Genomic DNA, 19,196 nt, shown 5'->3' on the forward strand with positions numbered 1-19,196 from the left:
GATCTATGTTTTTGCCAGTCCAGTCTGGTGTATGAGCTTAAACCAGTTTGATTAAATGCGAACCAGCTGAACATCATCAACCTGTGCTGATTGTATCATGGCACTAAATCCAACTCATTACATTAGTAATAAGCCTAACAACGTGATGAACATAACTTTATGTGTGTTTAAACTGACTCATGAAGACAACAGTGTCTGACAGGTTGTGAGCCGAGCACAATAACATGGGATCAAATCTCAGTTGAGGTGGAAGGGGCAGAGCTGTGCATGCCCTGTTTGTTTGTTTGAGTTGATTGGGGTGATGAGAGAAGACAAAGCAGAGTTAGTCTTTCAAGAAAACCAAAACTGCACCAATATGTCAACATTTTGGATGTGAAGCCAACATAATATGTGTTCTAACTGGCTGCATGGAATGCGTTGCCCTTCAGAGCTCAACTTTTGTAGGACGGCTTGTTACTAATTTTAGGCTACCTGTGGCTTGCTTTGAAAGCACTGCAATGTACGAGAAACAACTGATTCATAAAGCTGAATTGAGGAATTATCCATACAATGCAAATGTAAGAAGATAGCAACTTGGCAATAATAGTTGGATGCTAGTTTAAATTCAGCACAGTGTCATTTTGTTCCATTCCGGAACAGCTACTGAGTCAAGTATGTAAAATTCTACATAACCGGCCCAACCCCAGATTGGGGTTCCTCCCCCTGGCAATTTTGATCAACACTTAATTCGCATTCTGATGAATTGTTGTATACCAATTTGTTGTGGAAATTACATTAAAATTAAAAAGGCTCTGCTACAATAATGGATGTATTTTGAGGACAAAGGTAAACGTTTTAAATTTAAAGAAAGACATGTCCCCCCCAGAATCTACACCTACCTTTGCTCCCAGGCAGTTTTCAAAGTCGGTTTTCATGTTGGACACAAAGATTCTGTCCTGAGGTCTTTTGGGTCCGCTGCAGCAGGGGCGCACTGTACTCAGATCCAGCTCTACAACCTGACGGAGAGAAAAAAAGATCAGGATGTACTAATATTGGTGGTTCATTTTACATATTTGCTTTATCATTCATTCATTCATTCATTCATTCATTTTCCATAACCGCTTTTCCTATAAGGAGTTGCGGGGGGCTGGAGCCTAACCCTGCTGACATTGGGCGAAAGGTGGGTTACACCCTGCCTGGACAGGTTGCCACACTGTTACAGGGCTAACACACAGAGACAGACAACTATTCACACTCACATTCACACCTACGGACAATTTAGAGTCACCAGTTAACCTGCATGTCTTTGGACTGTGGGAGGAAGCCGGAGTACCTGGAGAAAACCCATGCTGACACGGGGAGAACAGGCAAGCTCTGCACAGAAGGGCTACCCCACCCCAGGTTTGAACCACGGGAGTGGGGAGCTCGAACCCTCTTGCTGTGAGGCCACAATGCTGACCACTGCCATGCCGCATGGTCATAACTAGGCAATTCCTACTTTTCTGCTTATACATTTATCTTGCATATTTAAACATCTCATCTTTATTTTATCTACTTTATGATATTTATCACATTTTTGTGCTTGGTATGATGTTACAGCTTGCATAAAAAAAAGAAGAATCAAATCTTGATACCCTGGTATGCTGTTTTGACCATTATGGGGATGGGGATGTTTTGCTCTGTTAAGGTATTGTTAATCAGCCTGGGCTGAACAATTTCTGACAAAAACTGCAAAAAGGTAAAAAATGCTGTAGAGACAGACCTGAGTGAAATCTGGATCCTGAGAGACATCATTGTAGTCTCTGAACATGCCCACTGCCTTCAGGTACTTTGAAATGAAGGCCAGCTTCTCTGCTTCTCGCCCTGAATACAAAAACATGGAACAAACCTTGAATAACCTTTTTTGTAATTAATCCAAGAGATGTCTTAAAGGGAAACTGAGGTATTTTTCAACCTGGGACCCTATTTCCCATGTTTTTGTTTTTAAGTGACTCGTGGGAACAACTATTTTTGGAATTGGTCTGGTATTGAGAGAGCGCTGCAGCCAGCAGCAGCAAAACAGACAACATTATGGAAAGGATTCTAACATAGAATTGAAATGTTTTTCTGTACATTTCACTTGTTCTGGTCCGTTTTGTGTCCAAGTCTTTAAAAATCCAACATTGGCATAAGACATATCAAAGTGCTAGACTTAAACTTAAAAGACTCTTGTAACAACAATAAAAAATACTCGTCTCTTTTTGACTCTTCATTTAGAACATCAAAGTGATGAAATTAAATACTGCTGAATACATAACAACAGAATGTAAAGTTACAGCTCTACAATAAATAACACATACACAGACCATCTTGCTGGTCTGAAGTTAAGCAGCTGTAAATCAGTGGATGTTTCATTTCCTATGAATTTTTCACAATACAAGTCTAGCATTGTTTTGTTATTTAATCACTTTTATTGTGAAGCAGCAAAAACAGGAAATATGGAGGTTTCATCTGCACTTTACTTTTCTTTATCTGAAAGTGAACATGAAATGGCTAAATAAAGAAGATATCTGAAAGTACAAACAGCAACGCAGAAGAGAAACTAAACTTCAAACGACAGAGATTCAGTTCAAAGCTACAAAAGATCTGAACATACAGATACTTTTAAATGAGTTGAACCACAACTCACGCTTGTTGGAGGAGGACGAGCCTGTCAGCTTTGGCTCAACTAGTTTGGGGTCAACATCAGTCTATCTTTGGTTTTAGGTTAATTGCAATAATAAATGACACTTGTTTGGAAGATGTATTGTACTTACAGTAATGTAACAAGAGGCTGTTACGTCAAGTAACGTCACCTGTGTCGTTCTCTCTCCTTTCTTTCTGGCCCATGATGAGTGAAAGGAAACAAAAGCAAAGGCTCTTACACTGAGCTAAAATTAAACTAGTTCCAAAATTTGCTGTTCCCACAAGTCACCGAGACACAAAATCTTAAGTCAGTTATTGAACAATGCAAAGTAGCTCTGTAACAGTACTTTTCGACATTTGTGGAGTGTTGGTATACTGCTAAGTGCTTGCTGCTTTAAAAAATCCCAACATGGTGGAAATCAGATCTTGCGTACACTGATGGGGCTGAAGTAAACATGTTAAGTTGAATACGTCTATCAGTTATATGTCAAGTCAAATGCATAGCTTATAACATGAAAATAAAGCCACCTCATGAGTGGAAGGCAACACACACACCACTTGTTTTGTCTCACTTGTGATGTAGGGAATCCAATTTCACAAAGATCAGATTTCAAAGAAAACAGGTGAATTCCTGTATGCACTTATAACCTTTGATTTAATTCATTTAAAAAAAAGTGTTGACATTTCAGTCATTAGGACCTTTCTCAAGACATACAGTAAAGCCACCTGAACTAGTATGCAGTATTATCTCCATACTGTACAGCCTGGCACTCACCTGTCTGCTCCAGGTACTGAATGCTGACCTCGTCCACGGGGAAGAAAGCTGCTGTGGCTCCATACTCTGGACACATGTTGGAGATGGTGGCTCTGTCAGCGATGGACAGCTGAGCAACACCAGGGCCGAAAAACTCGACAAACTTTCCTACAACACCAACTTGACGGAGGTGCTGTGATGTGGAGGGGAAAGGATGTCAGATTGTGATGCTGAATACAAAGGAATTACTCCAAAGAATCAAACATGTCTCCACATACCTCTTACTTATTATCTTACTTTGAAAGTTACATTGGTAAATCGTTCAAGCGTGTTAAAGTGATTGTAATTACCTTAGTAACAGTGAGGACAATGTCAGTGGAGGTAATGAACTTGTCTGGGATCCCGGACAGCTTGTATCCCACCACTTCAGGCAGTACCATGCTTATTGGCTGACCCAGCATAACAGCCTCTGCCTCAATTCCACCAACACCTGATGGATTTATGACAGATCTAATTTAGAACCTCATCATCAATGATCAATTCAAGTAAGATTGTCACCATAGACATATATATGCAGACGCAGCATTGACTGTGTCAGCCCATTGCAGCGACACGTTAGCGGTGCGGCCATATTGCCGAGGTCAGACATGCCTGTACACAAATGCAAGTAAACAGGGGAGCTGCAATTTTTCTTGATTAAAAACAACAACTTGTCATGTTTTTTTGTTTTTTTTCCCCAAACAGTGGCAATGAGTACTTTTAAAATCTACATTGGTATATGATCTACATGCAGTGGAAAAAAAGTTTTGACCGTAGTTAAATAGAATCTGAATATTTAGGCTAAAATTACTGCTGGACGATTAATAGAGGAATGTGTGTTAAGCTTACATAAACTGAATTTCTTACATTTTGTAAAATTGTCATAAGGAATTGTAAAAAATTCACATTTGTCAAGCATAAATTTGGCTTATTTTCCATGGTTAGACGTCAATTTATAATGTAATTTTATATGGACGTGGACAACTTATCTACTTGCTAGCACAGTAGCTAGCTAACACTGGCTGCCATCAAGTCCTTGATATTAACAGAATGTGGTAACTTTTACTGCTACTCATTTAAGAAAGGCCACGGCAAGAAAGCTTTATTCGGATAATCAAATGACCAATAAATCACAGAGTATTGTTTCTGGTTGCCAGCGTTAGCCATAGCTAATGTAGCTACCGGGCTAACGTAGCTGGCCGGGTAATGTTAGGTAGCCTGCCTCCTGCCTGGATGGAGACGGGAACCTATTTGAATGCCAATATGTAATATAAACGAAGAATATGTTTCCTTTCTAAAATGAATAGCAGAGAAAGTTATCATATTCTGGTATGGTCAAGGAGTTAACACTATTAAGTAGAAAATGTTAGCTGGATAGCGTGCTAGCAAGTTGGTAAGTTGTCTACTGCCACATTAAATTAAACTATATAGGGACATCTCCACAAGTACTTAACCGTGGCCGAATTCATGTTTGACAGACAGGGTTTTTTATAATTCCGGAGAATCGTTCCGGTGGGCTGTGGCAACACTAAACCCCTGCACTAGCCTGAGAAGGACTAAATGCACAAACGCGCTATTCTTACATATCACATGTAGAGAGACTCTCACTACTGTTCTGTTTTGTTCTTAAAATGTCAGCGTGCAATCCCATTCTGTGGACAATAAATGAGATGCAGACTTCTATCTGTGTCACCATTTTAGAGGAAATACAGTGAGTGCTGGAAGGAGCTGTGAGTGACACAACCCCACCCACATTTAAGAGTACTGTTTGCGATGGAAACGCTAAACAGACCTAGGGTCTAGGTACCATGTCTGAAGGGTTACTTCTGGTTCCAAAGATACCATACAGAAAGTGTTCGGTGGAAACGGGACTTATGTTAATCATGTTATCATTGGCTAGAGGTTTATCCATTACACTGCAGTATGCACTGAGCCTTACGAAGGACTTCTACTGATGATGATGATCTACTTATGATCACTGTCTTACCCCAGCCCAGGACTCCGAGTCCATCAATCATTGTGGTGTGGGAGTCAGTGCCCACCAGGCTGTCAGGGTAGAAGTACCCATCATGGTTAAACACCACTCTGGCCAGGTACTCCAAGTTGACCTGGTGAACAATCCCTGAACCAGGAGGAATGATTCGCATGTTCCTGAAGGCTTTGGAGCCCCACTGAAAAAGGAGAGACAACATGTTAAAAAATGTCTTCATGCACAAAATAATTTCTTAAAGAAAAACATCTCATGTTGGAGGTCCTGTGGGGAAAAAACACCCAAACCATTACCATGTGTTCTGGCACTGCCTACTGCTCCTGAGCCAAAGAACAGAAAAGTTGCTTAAAGTGCCGATTCTGATTAGTTTTGTGACGTAGTACGTGGGTCTGAGACCAGACACTGTTGACGGATTTTCAAATAAATACATGTTTAATATTTTACTGACAGCGAGTAAGAAAGCTCTCATGAAAAAAAGGAAGTCAACAGACACACCCATGATTGAGGAATGGATTGATGTAATCCATAGCCCCTTTTCCACCAACATTTCCAGGAACCTTTACTTCAAGGAATTTATTTACCTGGGTAAAAGAATTCCTGGTAATCAGTGTGGTTTGCATTTCCATTGTGCCACAAAGTTCCAGAAAATGTATTCAAATCAGGCTTATGACGTAGATGATTCGGCGTGTGCCTTATATTTAGCTCCGCCAGCTTTTTGGCTGGTAACATTGTAACATTAGTGCTGGTGTAGAGAGGAAGGGCTGTTTGTCTCTGCCAGCAGCTACGTTTAAAAGCGTTTTAAGATAAGTGTCAAACTAAGTTAGTCTACATACAGACAGCTGTCATTTGAGCTTATTTGTAACAATTCGCTATCAGCTGAACTAGCGTGCTGCCTAAACTAGCATGTACTACATAACTTAAGTGTCGGTGGACGAGAGACTGTGGAGGGAGCATACTGAATATTGCTGTCTGCATGTTTACATGTTCATGCTTGATGAACACATGTATTGATAAAGTATTGGCTTCTTACTCACTAAGGTTTAATGTCACTTATAGTAACGAGTGTAGCTGACATCAACTTGAGTAATTTTCGAGTTATCTTCACTTTGTTTCCACCGCAGCCGCTCAGCTGTTCACAGGTTACCTTGTCGTGTAGGCGTGTGCATGTGAATGTTTGTGTATGTGGAGCAGTTCAGCGCCAGCACAGAGTGCAGAGGAGAGACTGCAGGATGATAATGAATTAAATCAAAATGTGTAAAAGTACCGATAAAAGAACCGATACTGCCAGTGCTTATCAATACTATGGTCTTTGATAATTTAGCCCCGGGGCTAATTTAGTACCATGTTTCGTACCCATCCTTAATCAAAACACAAACGAAGTGAAGCTTGTAGAAATGAAATAAAGTTTGCAGTGGCTGCCTGTGCCAGGAAGTGTGGAACGCTGCAAGTGTGTGTTCCACTAATTAGTGCTCTTCAGCAAACAGCCCCGCCCCTCAAGGATTCCGGGGAATCTGACAAGTCCTACCCCCCTACTAGGTACTTTTTTCAGGGAAAGTTTGGGGTTGAGGGAAAGTTTTTTCCCTAGGTAATTTCGGTGGAAACACCCCAAGGTTTTTAAAATTCCCGCATAAATGAAAAAAATCAATATTTGTTTCATTCTTCCTGCCTAATGTTGTTTACAATGCAGGTGTTCTCAAGAGTTGAAGTTTTAAGTACTATAAAGTATAAATAAAAATAAGTATAAATGTTAAGTTATTTTTTATCTATTATAACACTAATACCATCTCTGCATATATGAATAGTCATACAACAAATATTTTACTTTTAATTGCTATATTACTTTGTTTTTTTTTTTTTAAAAAAAACAGAGAAAAAAAGAAAACTTTGCAATTATAATGTGCTGTAAGACTTGCTCCAACTTAACACTAAAAAAAAAGAAAAGAAAAAGACCCTTTGTAGTAACCCAAGCATCAGACATTGAGTTTGTTCAAATGTCATACCTTTAAGAACTGAAATCTCTCTCTGTTGCGGTCAAACTCCAAATCCTGGTTTTTCTGAAGGCTGTCAGACCTATACGAAAAAGAGCCAGTGTGTATACGTTGTAGAGAAAGATACTAGTATCACACAGTTGTTAAGAGTCTCAGCAAGCTGAGGAAAGGATCAAAATGTACGGTGGCATCCAAAAGTTTGGGTACCCTTGGGCAAAATTTTGTTTACTGTGAACAGTTAAGTGAGTAGAAGATGAATTGATCTCCAAAAGGTATGAAGTTAAAGATGAAACATGCTTTTGAACATTTTAAGCAAGATCAGTGTATTATTTCTGTTTTGTACAATTTTAAAGTTAAAAAAGGAAAGGAGCAATATGAAAAGGTTTGGGCCTCCAATACATATGAGCTCTCAGCTCATATGGTCTCTCAGAGACCATAATTAGCTTGTTAGGGCTCTGGCTTGTTCACAATCATCGTTAGGAAAAGCCAGATGATGCAAATTTCAAAGCTTTATAAATATTCTGACTCCTGAAACCTTGTACCAAAAATCAACAGCCATGGGCTCCTCTAAACAGCTGCCTAGCACTCTGAAAACTAAAATAACTGAATCCCACAAAGCAGGAGGCTTTAAGAAGGCTATAAGAAGATAGCAAAGTGTTTGCAGGTAGCTGTTTCCTCAGTTTGTTAGAAAGGCAAATTAAATTGTCGTTTGACTGCAAAAGACCTGCAGGACAATTTATCGGACTCTGGAGTGGTGGTGCACTGTTCTACTGTGTGACACCTGTACAAATATGACCTGCATGGAAGAGTCATCAGAAGAAAACCTTTCCAGTGTCCTCACCACAAAGTTCAGGATCAGAAGTTTGTAAAGGAACAATCTGTACAAGCCTGATGCTTTTTGGAAACAAGTCCTGTGGACTGATGAAGCTAAAATAGAAATTTTTGGACGCAATGAGCAAAGATATGTTTGAACAAAAAAGGGTTCAGTTTTTCATCAAAAGAACACCTGTCCAACTGTTAAACACAGGGGTGGATCGATCGTGCTTTGGGCTTGTGTTGCAGCCAGTGGCACGGGGAACATTTCTCAGGTAGAGGGAAGCATGGATTCACTTAAATCCCAGCAAATTCTGGAAGCAAACATCACACCATCTGTAAAAAGCTGAAGATGAAGAGTGGATGGCTTCTACAACAGGACAATGATCCCAAACACACCTCGAAATCCGCCATGGACTACGTCAAGATGAGCAAGCTGAGGGTTTTGCCATGGCCCTCACAGTCCCCCGACCTAAACATCAATAAAAATCTGTGGATAGACCTCAAAAGAACAGTGCATGCAAGATGGCCCAAGAATCTCACAGAGCTAGAAGCCTTTTGCAGAAGGAATGGGTGAAAATCCTCTAAACAAGAACTGAAAGACTCTTTCAAGCTAAGCTGGTTACAAAAAGTATTCAGAAGCTGTAATACTTGCCAAAGGGGGCGCTACTAAGTACTGACCATGCAGGGTGCCAAAACTTTTGCTTCTGGCCTTTTTTGTTATTTTGAAACTGTAAAAGATTCAAATTAAAAAGTAACCTTGCTTTAAATATTGAAGAATTGTGTCATCTTCATCCTTATGCCTTTTGAAGATCAGCTCATCTTCTACTTACTTAACTATTCACATCAACAAGGTGCCCAAACTTTTGCATGCCACTGTATCAAGATGGAAAGTAATACATGAGGTAATGGCGCCATGGTGGAAAGAACCTGGTCTTACTTCCTGTTAAAGTCCACTTGGATGGAGTGATCGATGACGAGGTCAGCAGGACACACAGGATTAATCTTCTCTGGGTCACCACGGAGTTTCATCACCACATCACGCATGGCAGCAAAGTCCACCACAGCAGGGACACCACTGCAAGAGTTGAGAAACATGTACGCTCACAAGAATACCCATTCACACTTTTTTAAACATCACTTAACTCAGGATAATTAATACTGAACAAAAACTGAAATGCAATACTTTAGTTTTTGCTCCCATTTTCATAGGTTTAAGTAATAGTGTTTATGCACTCAGTAGATGTATTTTTCTCAAATTTTAGTCTCAAATTTGTTCAAATCTGTGCTAGTGAGCACTTCTCCTTTTCCAAGATAATTCATCCACCAGGTGTGGCATGTCAGGATGCTGATTTAAACAGCATTATTACTACACAGGTGTGCCTTGGGATGGTCACAATAAAAGTCCATTATAAAATGTGCAGTCTGATCACACAACACAATGACACAGATGTCACAAGTTTGAAGGGAGCGTGCCATTAGCATGCTGACTGCATGCTCGTCGTCCTCACCAGGGTCTGACCCTTACAGCAGTTTGTCATTATAAACGACTTGTGTGGTTGTGAGGCCTGTTGGATGTACTATCAAACTCAGGGAAATGACATCTGAGACAGCTTATGGTGGTGAAATGAACAAATGAACAAAAAGTATGCGATTCAGAACACAGCCTGTACTACTAATATCACAGAATGAGTGGCACTGCCTGTGACTGTGATCCATATGTGTTTAATTGATAGAGTTATCTGAAATTAAGTTATATGGGTTAAAAAATATCGTTCAACACAACAGTACTTTGTCAATTCTTCCATCTGTTGCTTAAAACCTAACGGAGGAACTCAGTAACATTCTGATGCAAATGAACAGTGTCCACTTACGTGAAGTCCTGCAGGATGACACGAGCTGGTCTGAATGGCACCTCCACAGTTTGAGTCTGGGTCTGCTTCCAGTTAAGGATGCTTTCCACATCTGAGCTCTTCACCAGAAACTCATCACAGTTCCTGACAGCAGACTCCAGCAGGACGCGCACAGAGAACGGCAGACGGTCTGAGGAACAGATGGACAGTGAACCTCTCTGAGATACAATGACTACTAGTCACTGTCCAAATACCCTGACAAGAGGGTATTCATATACAGTAAAGAACCGGTGTTACCATATCTGGGATCTCCAAGTTTGGAAAGATTGTAAAATTGCTGCGTTGGATCTGCAGGGTCCAGAGGCTCAACTATATGTTGAAAAGGATTCCTCACAGTCACAGACATCCTCCTCTGTGTGTCAGTACTAATCTGAAACAGAAATATAAACCTGTTTTTAACACTTGTCAATGAATAACAGAGAAGCAGGGATGAAATGAAACATCTTATTAGGCTTCTATTTCTTCTGTCTTTCAAACATGCTAACTACACATGCATACTATATTAGATAAGGATGTAATGCATCTTTACAAAGCATAAAAGGGGTTAATTCCAAGGCCAAGTCTGAAGTCTTGCTATGTTCAGTGTGGAAATGGATTAGCCTGAGGGTTAGTGAACCCTTGGCCCATGTTTTACAAACCTTACATAACTAAATTCCTTTGGCAATCTGGTGAAACTTTAAACAATCTTTAAAAAAATGGAAATGTCCAACTCAGTGTTAAAAACTAAAAAAAAAAGCTGAACATAAGAATTCAGAATCAGTTTCTACTACAAGTAATTAAGTAATTTTTCAAGAGACATTATCTCTGTGAGAGGTGAACTGATAACGAGAGCACTTGAGCGGGCCTTCACATCCTGAATGTCCACATACTTGGCTGCTTAGTTAAAGAGAAGGATAAAGGTCTGCTTCAAAGTGCAAAGTCAGTGTGTGATACTGACATTACTGTGTGATGTAACACAGCCAGAGCTGCCAGCATCAGTGCTTCACTTTGACAACTTCTAATGTCTAATATGACAATATTAGATCCCTTAGGATCTATTTTTAGGAAGTATGGCATGTCATTCCATTGTTATGCCGATGACACTCAAATTTACTTGCCCTTGAACCAGAAAAAATTTTAATTCACTAAAACCACTACTGAACTGCCTGCAGGATGTTAAATCCTGGATGGCCCTGAATTTTTTAAGCTTCAATGAAGCCAAAACTGAACTTTTGTTATTTGGACCCAGTGGTGCCCATGATGTATCACATATCGACTTGGGCTCCCTGGAAGAATACATAAAACCTACTGCAAAAAATGTGGGTGTGGTATTTGACAATGATTTTAAATTTGATAAACAGGTAAATTCAGTTGTCAAATCCAGCTTCTTCCATCTGAGGCTTTTATCTAAAGTCAAGTCCTTCTTATCTTTTAGAGATTTGGAAAAGAGTCAAGTCCTTCTTATCTTTTAGAGATTTGGAAAAGGTTATACATGCTTTTATTTCATCTCGGCTTGACTACTGTAATGGCCTTTATGTTGGTATTAGCCAGGCCTCTATCTCATGCCTGCAGCTTGTCCAGAATGCTGCAGCTCGTCTGTCAACAGGAGCACGCAAGCGTGAGCATATCACCCCCATATTGGCCTCACTCCACTGGCTTCCTATTCATTTTAGAATTGATTTTAAAATTTTATTGTTTACCTACAAATCTCTAAACGGGCTAGCTCCACCCTATCTCTCTGACCTCTTACAGCAACATGTCCCCTCAAGGTCACTCAGGTCTGCTGACCAGTTGCTTCTGGAGGTCCCACGATCAAGGCTGAAGCACAGGGGAGACTGTGCTTTTGCAGTAGCAGCCCCTAAACTTTGGAACGCGCTACCGCTGCATATTAGGCTGGCCCCCTCGTTACCTGTTTTTAAATCACGACTTAAAACACATTTTTATTCCTTGGCTTTTAACTCGGTGTGAGAGCTGCATTCCTCTGTAACACGTTGTCTTTGTTGCAGTGTGTTATTTCTTGTTGTGTCTTAGTCTGACTGTAAAGCACTTTGGTCAACTGCTATTGTTTTTAAATGTGCTCTATAAATAAATTTTGATTGATTGATTGAATATGAAATACCTACTAATACTGAATGTGTTTGTGAAAGGACTGATAATGACTAGTGCTGGCTATTGAACCTCTGTATTTTTTGTGCCAAGTCCAACCTAAATGTGTTCATGGCACCTATTATCAAAACTGTCAGTGTAACAAAAGATGGAAGTGAATGTCTGTTTAGATTTGTAGTCTTGTTTACATATTCTCTAATCAGACAGTTCTGATTCTTATTCTGAATCTTGCTGATTGAAAACTGATCATGCATGGCTATGTTTCAGAAATCTTTTAACATGGGACCAATTTTGCGTTAATCAGTTAAGTCACAGAGTTTTGTAGAAAAAAACTGTTTACATCCCTGAAATTAAGTTCTCAAAAATTATCACTTTTACAGATACAATTTTAACAAGCAAGCCCTTTAAATTGCCAATATTCTGTGGACACTTTCAATCTAATCAAAACTTCTGTACTGTACTGGTGTGTAGCTAATTTCTGTTAGACTAATGATGTGTATGTGTGGAGATAGATTAGTCTCAAAATGTTTTGTGAGAACAGATCAACAATTAGTGTGTAAGTGAGTAATCTGTAAATATAAAATACCTGCCACAAACACAAAACAGATTTCTAGAACTATAAAAAATGTTTTGCAAATATAAAACAGATCTGCAAATATACAAATTCCACAAATGAAATAAATATCTATGAATTTATTAACTTAATTTATAAATAAATGAATTAAAAAAACATTTGTGAATATCTCCCTAACATGTAAAATGTACAAACAGATATTTGGAAATCAATCCAATTTTCATTTATGGATCTCAATTCAGCCATTGTGGATCTGCATTAAATGCACTTTTTTTGTTTTTTTTAATGCACAGAATTTCTACAAACTTCAACAAATACAAAATTAATTTGTAATGTCAAAACACTATTTTTCAAATCCAAAACAGATCTGTAAATACTGACATTTCACACATTACAAAAAAGTATGTGAATCCATTAAATTAATCTAAAAATTAATGAAAAGCATTTGTGAATATATTCGTAACATTTATAACTTTCAAACAAATATTTGTGAATCCAGCTTTTTTTTTTGTGACGCTCAATTCTACACGTGTGAACTTGTGTTTTATGCACATTGAGTATTTTTCTTAATATTTGCAGAAGATATTTTATATTCACAGATTACAAATTAACATGGATTTTTCGATGTGTTCACATACCTAATACTGACACCAATCTAATAATCTCCATATTTTTGATACTTTTGATACAAATCTACCTCCATACAAAAAGAAATCATGCCACAGATGCGATTTTAGCAAAACAGCCCGCATATTGCCAACAATTCGGTGAATATTTTGACATAACCAACACAACTCATACATATGACATGTAACAGAACTTCTGTTGAGAAACTTGAGATGGAAATCCTGTCCTACGTGCTTTATTCATATTTCTCTTCCTATTTCAAACCCTTCGATCTGATTTGGCCCTGTGACGTAAGATAGCATTAGCTTCTTGGTCAAACATTTACAAAGGCATACTTTTGTATGAAAATACAAAAGGACAGGGACAGTCTTAGAAACATTACTAATGGCTATTTCCCAAACAATATCAGACATTGTGTAAACGAATAAAGATTTGGAATGTGACAGCCTGAATTAGCTAGCTTACGGCTCATGACAGCAGGGGACTCTCCTCCATTAGCGACCTTAGTCTAACCCTGCTTGAAGACAGTTTATGAGACAGTTAATTAAATCTTGTTGGATTTAGGTACTTACTTATGTGTGCAGCAGGGAGACACCACAGAACCAAAGTGTGTGATTCCTACACACTGTCAGCAAGCTAATCGATTTTGTTCCCTTGCCAGGAGCTACAGAATCACACTTCCGGTCAGGTCCGTCATTTATTCAAAATAAAAGTATCTCTTCTGACGTAAGAGTAAACACACAACCGACTAAAAAAACATCTTAAGAGCAGTGGTGGATGAAGTACCCAGATCTTCTACAAGTAGCAATACATCAGTGTAGAAGTCCTCTTACGGGTAAAAATACTGCATTCAAAAACTACTTGAGTAGAAAAGTATCAGCATCAAAATGTACTTAAAGTGCCAAAACACACATTTCAGAATTATATTACTAGATAATTAGTGATGCATTCATCACAAACTGGCCCACACACTATAATAAATATATGGTGTGATGTTGTTGCGCCATATTATGAACAAGGCAGGGAAGCGCGAACTTTTATTTTGAAGGGTATCGTTTTTGTTGTCATGTTTTTCTTTATTCCTGGAGTCTTGTTGATATGCTGGGAGAAAACTGTATTATTATAAATGTTCATATTAATGTTTTAAACACATATATGTTAGGGAAAAGTTCTGATTATTACCGGAAGTATAGTGAGTATTTTATTTTCTAAAACTGCACTTACCACGTTTCGTCGCGGGTTACTTCCTCTTTACTCCGTGACTTTTCTCAGAAGTGAAAGCATTTCTGCTTCTCTTTGTATTTTCATGGTTTTTGTTGTAAAAGTGAATGTAAGTTACTCAAAAATACTTGTAAAGCTGGTGTAGTCACAGTGTTATGTTGTGGAACTGTTCTGTTGTTTCTTTTCATGCATAAACTTGATAATTAGAGGAGAAGTTGTCGCGGTCTGTGTGTGCTGCAGGGCTGCTACGTAGCTTGTCACGCTAGAGTGTACTGTTGAGACTGTTTGTTAACAGGAGACATGTAGTGACTTTCCTCATGGTGTTAATGAGCACTGAGAGCATGTATGAGAAAACCTGTGAACCCCTGTGAATGTTTCTTCTCCATAATGCAGGCATGTGCGTTTATGCAAGTTATTTTTTTTTCATTTCTTTGATAGGAATTTCTTTTAAGTTGATGTAATTTGCGTTTTATTTATTTTTGTTTATGCTATCATGCATAATCCTCTCTTTGCGCCGTGACTTTTCCCAGAAAGAGCACTGAGAGCATATATAAGAAAACCTGTGAGCATTCCGGAGTGTGTCTTTGCCTACATAACACAACGCAGAATTAGACCCACTACACTAGTCCATACCCATTGAGTTCACAGTTACCCACGTACAGTTTCACATGGTATGTGTTTGGGATACAGGTCATAGGAAATTGCAGATTAAATAGTCAACTGAACCCATTAAGAAGAGCAATGTATTCAGACAGAGTTTTTGTGAATTTGATAGTACGATTGCTTTATTCAAAGTACAGTAGTACCATTGCCAATAGTGGGATAGTTAGTGGGCTAAAAGTGTACATTATTAGTTGAGGTAGCACGTTGAAAGGCAGATAGTTAAAATGTTTATATGTTGTATTGACTTAAAAGTGGGGCGCACTGGTAGTTCACATGGGAAAGGTGCGGCTAGTCCTTGTTGCAGCAGCATACCATACCATGACTTAGTCATACCAAAAATTAGAAATAGAAAAAAACATTTGGCCACAGGGGGAGCCACAGCGATCGGTCGCATTTTAGCCATTTTGAAGCATTTTTCTGTTGTTATAGCGCCACCCAGTTGCCAATTAGAGTTAAATTTCTCCAGTCACCTTGAGGTGTCCTGTTCTACATGTCTACCAAGTTTAGTGAAAAATAGATATGGCGGTTAGGCCTAGATAAGAAATTAGCTCTCTAGCGACCCCATTTTGTTTGATGGGGTCAATAATGGAGGGGTCCCCTCAGATTATGTGTGGCCATATGCCTACAAAGTTGCGTGTTGATCGGTGAAACCCTTGAGATGTTATACACCTTTATGTGATGAGCCACGCCCTCCACAATATTCATTGCCTTATAGAAGCTCAGTGTTAGTAAGCTTTCCAACTTTTGCCAAGAGGGAACTTTAGATATTGGTCCCTAGATTATGTTCACTGAGTTTCATGCAGATCGCTCAAACTTCCTAGGAAGAGATCGATTTTAAGTGTTTTTCAAAAAATTCAAAATGGCAGAAAATCTATATAACTGGAAGTTATGGGTTCTTGAGGCAAATTTGTTCCTCATGAGGAGAGGCGTCTCTGTGTAAAGTTTCATGTCTCTACGACATACGGGGCATGAGATATGCAATTATTAATATGCAATTTCAATCGTTTGCTATAGCGCCCCCCTTTGGCCAATTGATGTAATAATGCTTCATTCGCATCCTCCCATTAGGCTTTACCAAACGCTTGTGCCAAATTTCACATGGATTGACCAAGTCAGTGAGGAGAAAAACGTGGAACAGACACACACACAGACGTTTTCGTCATTATATAGTAAGATGAGGAAATGGTGAGAGTTGCAAGATGGTTTAGACTCAATAAGCTCTCATTAAATGTTAAAGAAAATCAAATTTCATTATATTTGGATCAAGTAGTAGGAGGTATGATAAGTATGATAGGTATGATACTATGCTAGAGTATCAATAGATAGAAAAGAAGTTTCTCACACTTTAAGCCTTTTATTTGTCGGTGAAGATTCTCAGTCATCCAGGTCATGGTAATCCTAAGTGCTAATATCATAGGCAATTGGACTTGCTTGTGTTTCTTCAAGACGTTTTGCCTCTCATCCAAGAAGCGTCTTCAGTTCTAAATGACTGGTACGAAGTTGCAGGCTATACACCCTGTGTGGGTGGGAACCCTTGCACCCCGACGACTCTGCAAGAAACGCATGCAAGTCCAGTTGCCTACGATATTAGCACTTACGTTTAAGCCTGTTAGTTGATGAAAGATTAAATTGGAAAACGTGAATTTTATTTGTAAGAAAATTGTGAAGTCACTGGGGATCATCAGCAAATTACCAAGTTTTAGCAACTTTCCCCAGCCTTAATGAAGCCGGGAACTGCCCATTGGTTCGACAGCCCATTGGTTCGACATCCCATTGTTCCGACCATATTAAACTCATTGTTCCGAAGTCCGTTCCGAAATCATCATGATGCCCTGTGGTTAAGGTCTGGTTAGGTTTAGGCAAAAAAAACACTTGGTTAGGGTCAGGAAAAGATCATGGTATGAGTTAAAATGAAAAAGAAAGTGACAAACACATAAGCCGTGAGCCTGCTCCGCCTCAAGCCAGTTGCGGCGCACCATACGCCCGCCGCGAGCCATTCAGCACCGCGGATAGTTGGACTAATGGGCTGTCGAACCAATGACATGGACCCAATGAAGCTTCTGTTGTACTGTTCAGGAAACTGAACCTTCTTTCAGTATATGATAAAAATATTCATCAAATGTGTGTGTTTATATGTAAATATATGTTCTTACCTTCTTCTACCATCATCATGTAGCAATTTCTTTAAATTTAATTTCCAAATTCATGCATATAATACTAGGTTAATCAGCTCCACCTTCCTTTATACGAAATCAAAAATGACCAGTACTCCCTTAGAAATCATGGTGTACAGATTTGGAACACTAAAATACATGTTGTCAAGAGCTGTTTATCTTAACATTTTAAAAGGAAATTATCATTACATTTAATTCATGTTGTCAAATTATTTCTTGACTTTTCCCCTTTTATTATTTTTTTCTCCGCCCTGTGTTCTATGTATTTCTTGCTTTTTATTGGATTCTTTTTCACTGACTGCTAATGTGCTTTCTGTTGTCTTTTATCTTTTGTTGTAATTTTTGTATAATGTTCTTAGTTTGGTTCTTTCGTGTAATTTTCTCCCTTTTTTGTCATTGTTTTTCTCATTAAGTTAAGGGGAGGTATGTTTGTATAAGCCTGTGGCTTCTAGACCTCTTCTGACACGTTGTTTTTTTTTTTTTTTTTTTTTTTTTTTTTTTTTTAGTTTTTACTATTCGGATTTTATGCAGTTTTAAATAAATAATTTTTAGTTGAAGAAATAGCAGCGTGTAGCAGGCAACAATAATAACCATGTCTTTCAAAATAAATGTGCACAAATGTGTCCCATACCCAGGGCCCTCAGCAGAAATGTCATTAAGGACAGCATCCTCCTCCCTTGTGTTTTTAATCCTCAGCTGACCAACTTATACTTCTTTAAAAGTCTGGAACTGAGAAAGTGGAGATTGGATGCTCATTTAAAGGGGGAAGGCTCTACTGCCATTTCCAAGCGTTTCACAGTTTCTAAACAGCTGTACATCGCATCATTGGAATGCACAAGGAGACAGATTCTGTAAGAAACAAACCTGGGTGTAGTCAAAAATGCTTTCAAAATATTAAAATGTTTTCAAAAACTTTGGAGAGGAAAATAGTCGGAGATGCCAACAACAATCCCTAGATTTCTGCCAAGATAATTGTTGAACTGGCCTCTTCACTCGATGTTTCAAGGAAGACTGTTGGTAGACTCAAGGTTAATGTCCATGCTCGAAAACCATATAATTTGGATGAGCTGGAACAATTTGCCTTGGAAGAATGGGCTAAGATCCCTTCTTAAACTTTTGGTTATGGTCATTTCCATACAAAGGTTAAGGGTTTTGTTTAATTTCATAAAGGGGGCTAATAATTTTGACCTTAACTGTACATTTATGTCATTGTATATAATTTTATTTATCAATTTCAAAGGTCCATGCACAGCCGCACATTTGATTTGAGAATGTGCACCTGGTTTAGAGCTTTCAAAGAATATTTAAAACTTTTGACCCAATTTGCTTTTACCCAGAAACTTTCCACATTACAGTATTACATCAAATCCATAATTTAGTTTCAGTCCATGGCAAAGACAATCTATTCTAGCAGGAGAACTAACTTTTAATGCTCCTGCTATAAACTGTTCCTGTGTCTCTGAGATATTTCATACTGAAGTTGTGTGTGGAGCTTCTGATGCGAAAACCTGTTCATGCCGTTTCAAAGTACGGTTGCAGGATTTTTGTACGCAATCTATATGCCAGTGTCAAGGTGTATTTTAGCTGGTCTATGTAATCATGGGTAGTTGCCCTTTTTTGCATTTTTATGATTCCCTTATAGTCAAGTCAACTTTATTTATACAGCACACAACACTAACAGCAACAATGACAATCGCACTATGCACAATTCA

General features: G+C 38.7%; 1 protein-coding gene across 1 annotated transcript in view; it reads right to left on the reverse strand.

Annotated features, from left to right (window-relative positions):
- Nucleotides 1-14,111, reverse strand: part of aco1 (aconitase 1, soluble) — a 35,476-nt gene extending 21,365 nt beyond the window's left edge. The window contains exons 1-10 of the mRNA XM_050066936.1: nucleotides 13,999-14,111; nucleotides 10,378-10,510; nucleotides 10,102-10,270; nucleotides 9,168-9,305; nucleotides 7,427-7,496; nucleotides 5,424-5,607; nucleotides 3,748-3,887; nucleotides 3,419-3,590; nucleotides 1,742-1,842; nucleotides 879-995 (exon numbers count right to left, since the gene is read on the reverse strand). Of these exons, the coding sequence (XP_049922893.1) occupies nucleotides 879-995; nucleotides 1,742-1,842; nucleotides 3,419-3,590; nucleotides 3,748-3,887; nucleotides 5,424-5,607; nucleotides 7,427-7,496; nucleotides 9,168-9,305; nucleotides 10,102-10,270; nucleotides 10,378-10,486 (1,200 nt within the window). The 5' untranslated portion in view covers nucleotides 10,487-10,510; nucleotides 13,999-14,111. The remainder of the gene's footprint in view (nucleotides 1-878; nucleotides 996-1,741; nucleotides 1,843-3,418; nucleotides 3,591-3,747; nucleotides 3,888-5,423; nucleotides 5,608-7,426; nucleotides 7,497-9,167; nucleotides 9,306-10,101; nucleotides 10,271-10,377; nucleotides 10,511-13,998) is intronic.
- Nucleotides 14,112-19,196: the final 5,085 nt, after the last annotated feature.

The sequence above is a fragment of the Epinephelus moara genome, chromosome 17 (assembly GCF_006386435.1).
Source record: "Epinephelus moara isolate mb chromosome 17, YSFRI_EMoa_1.0, whole genome shotgun sequence".
Lineage (NCBI taxonomy): Eukaryota > Metazoa > Chordata > Actinopteri > Perciformes > Serranidae > Epinephelus > Epinephelus moara.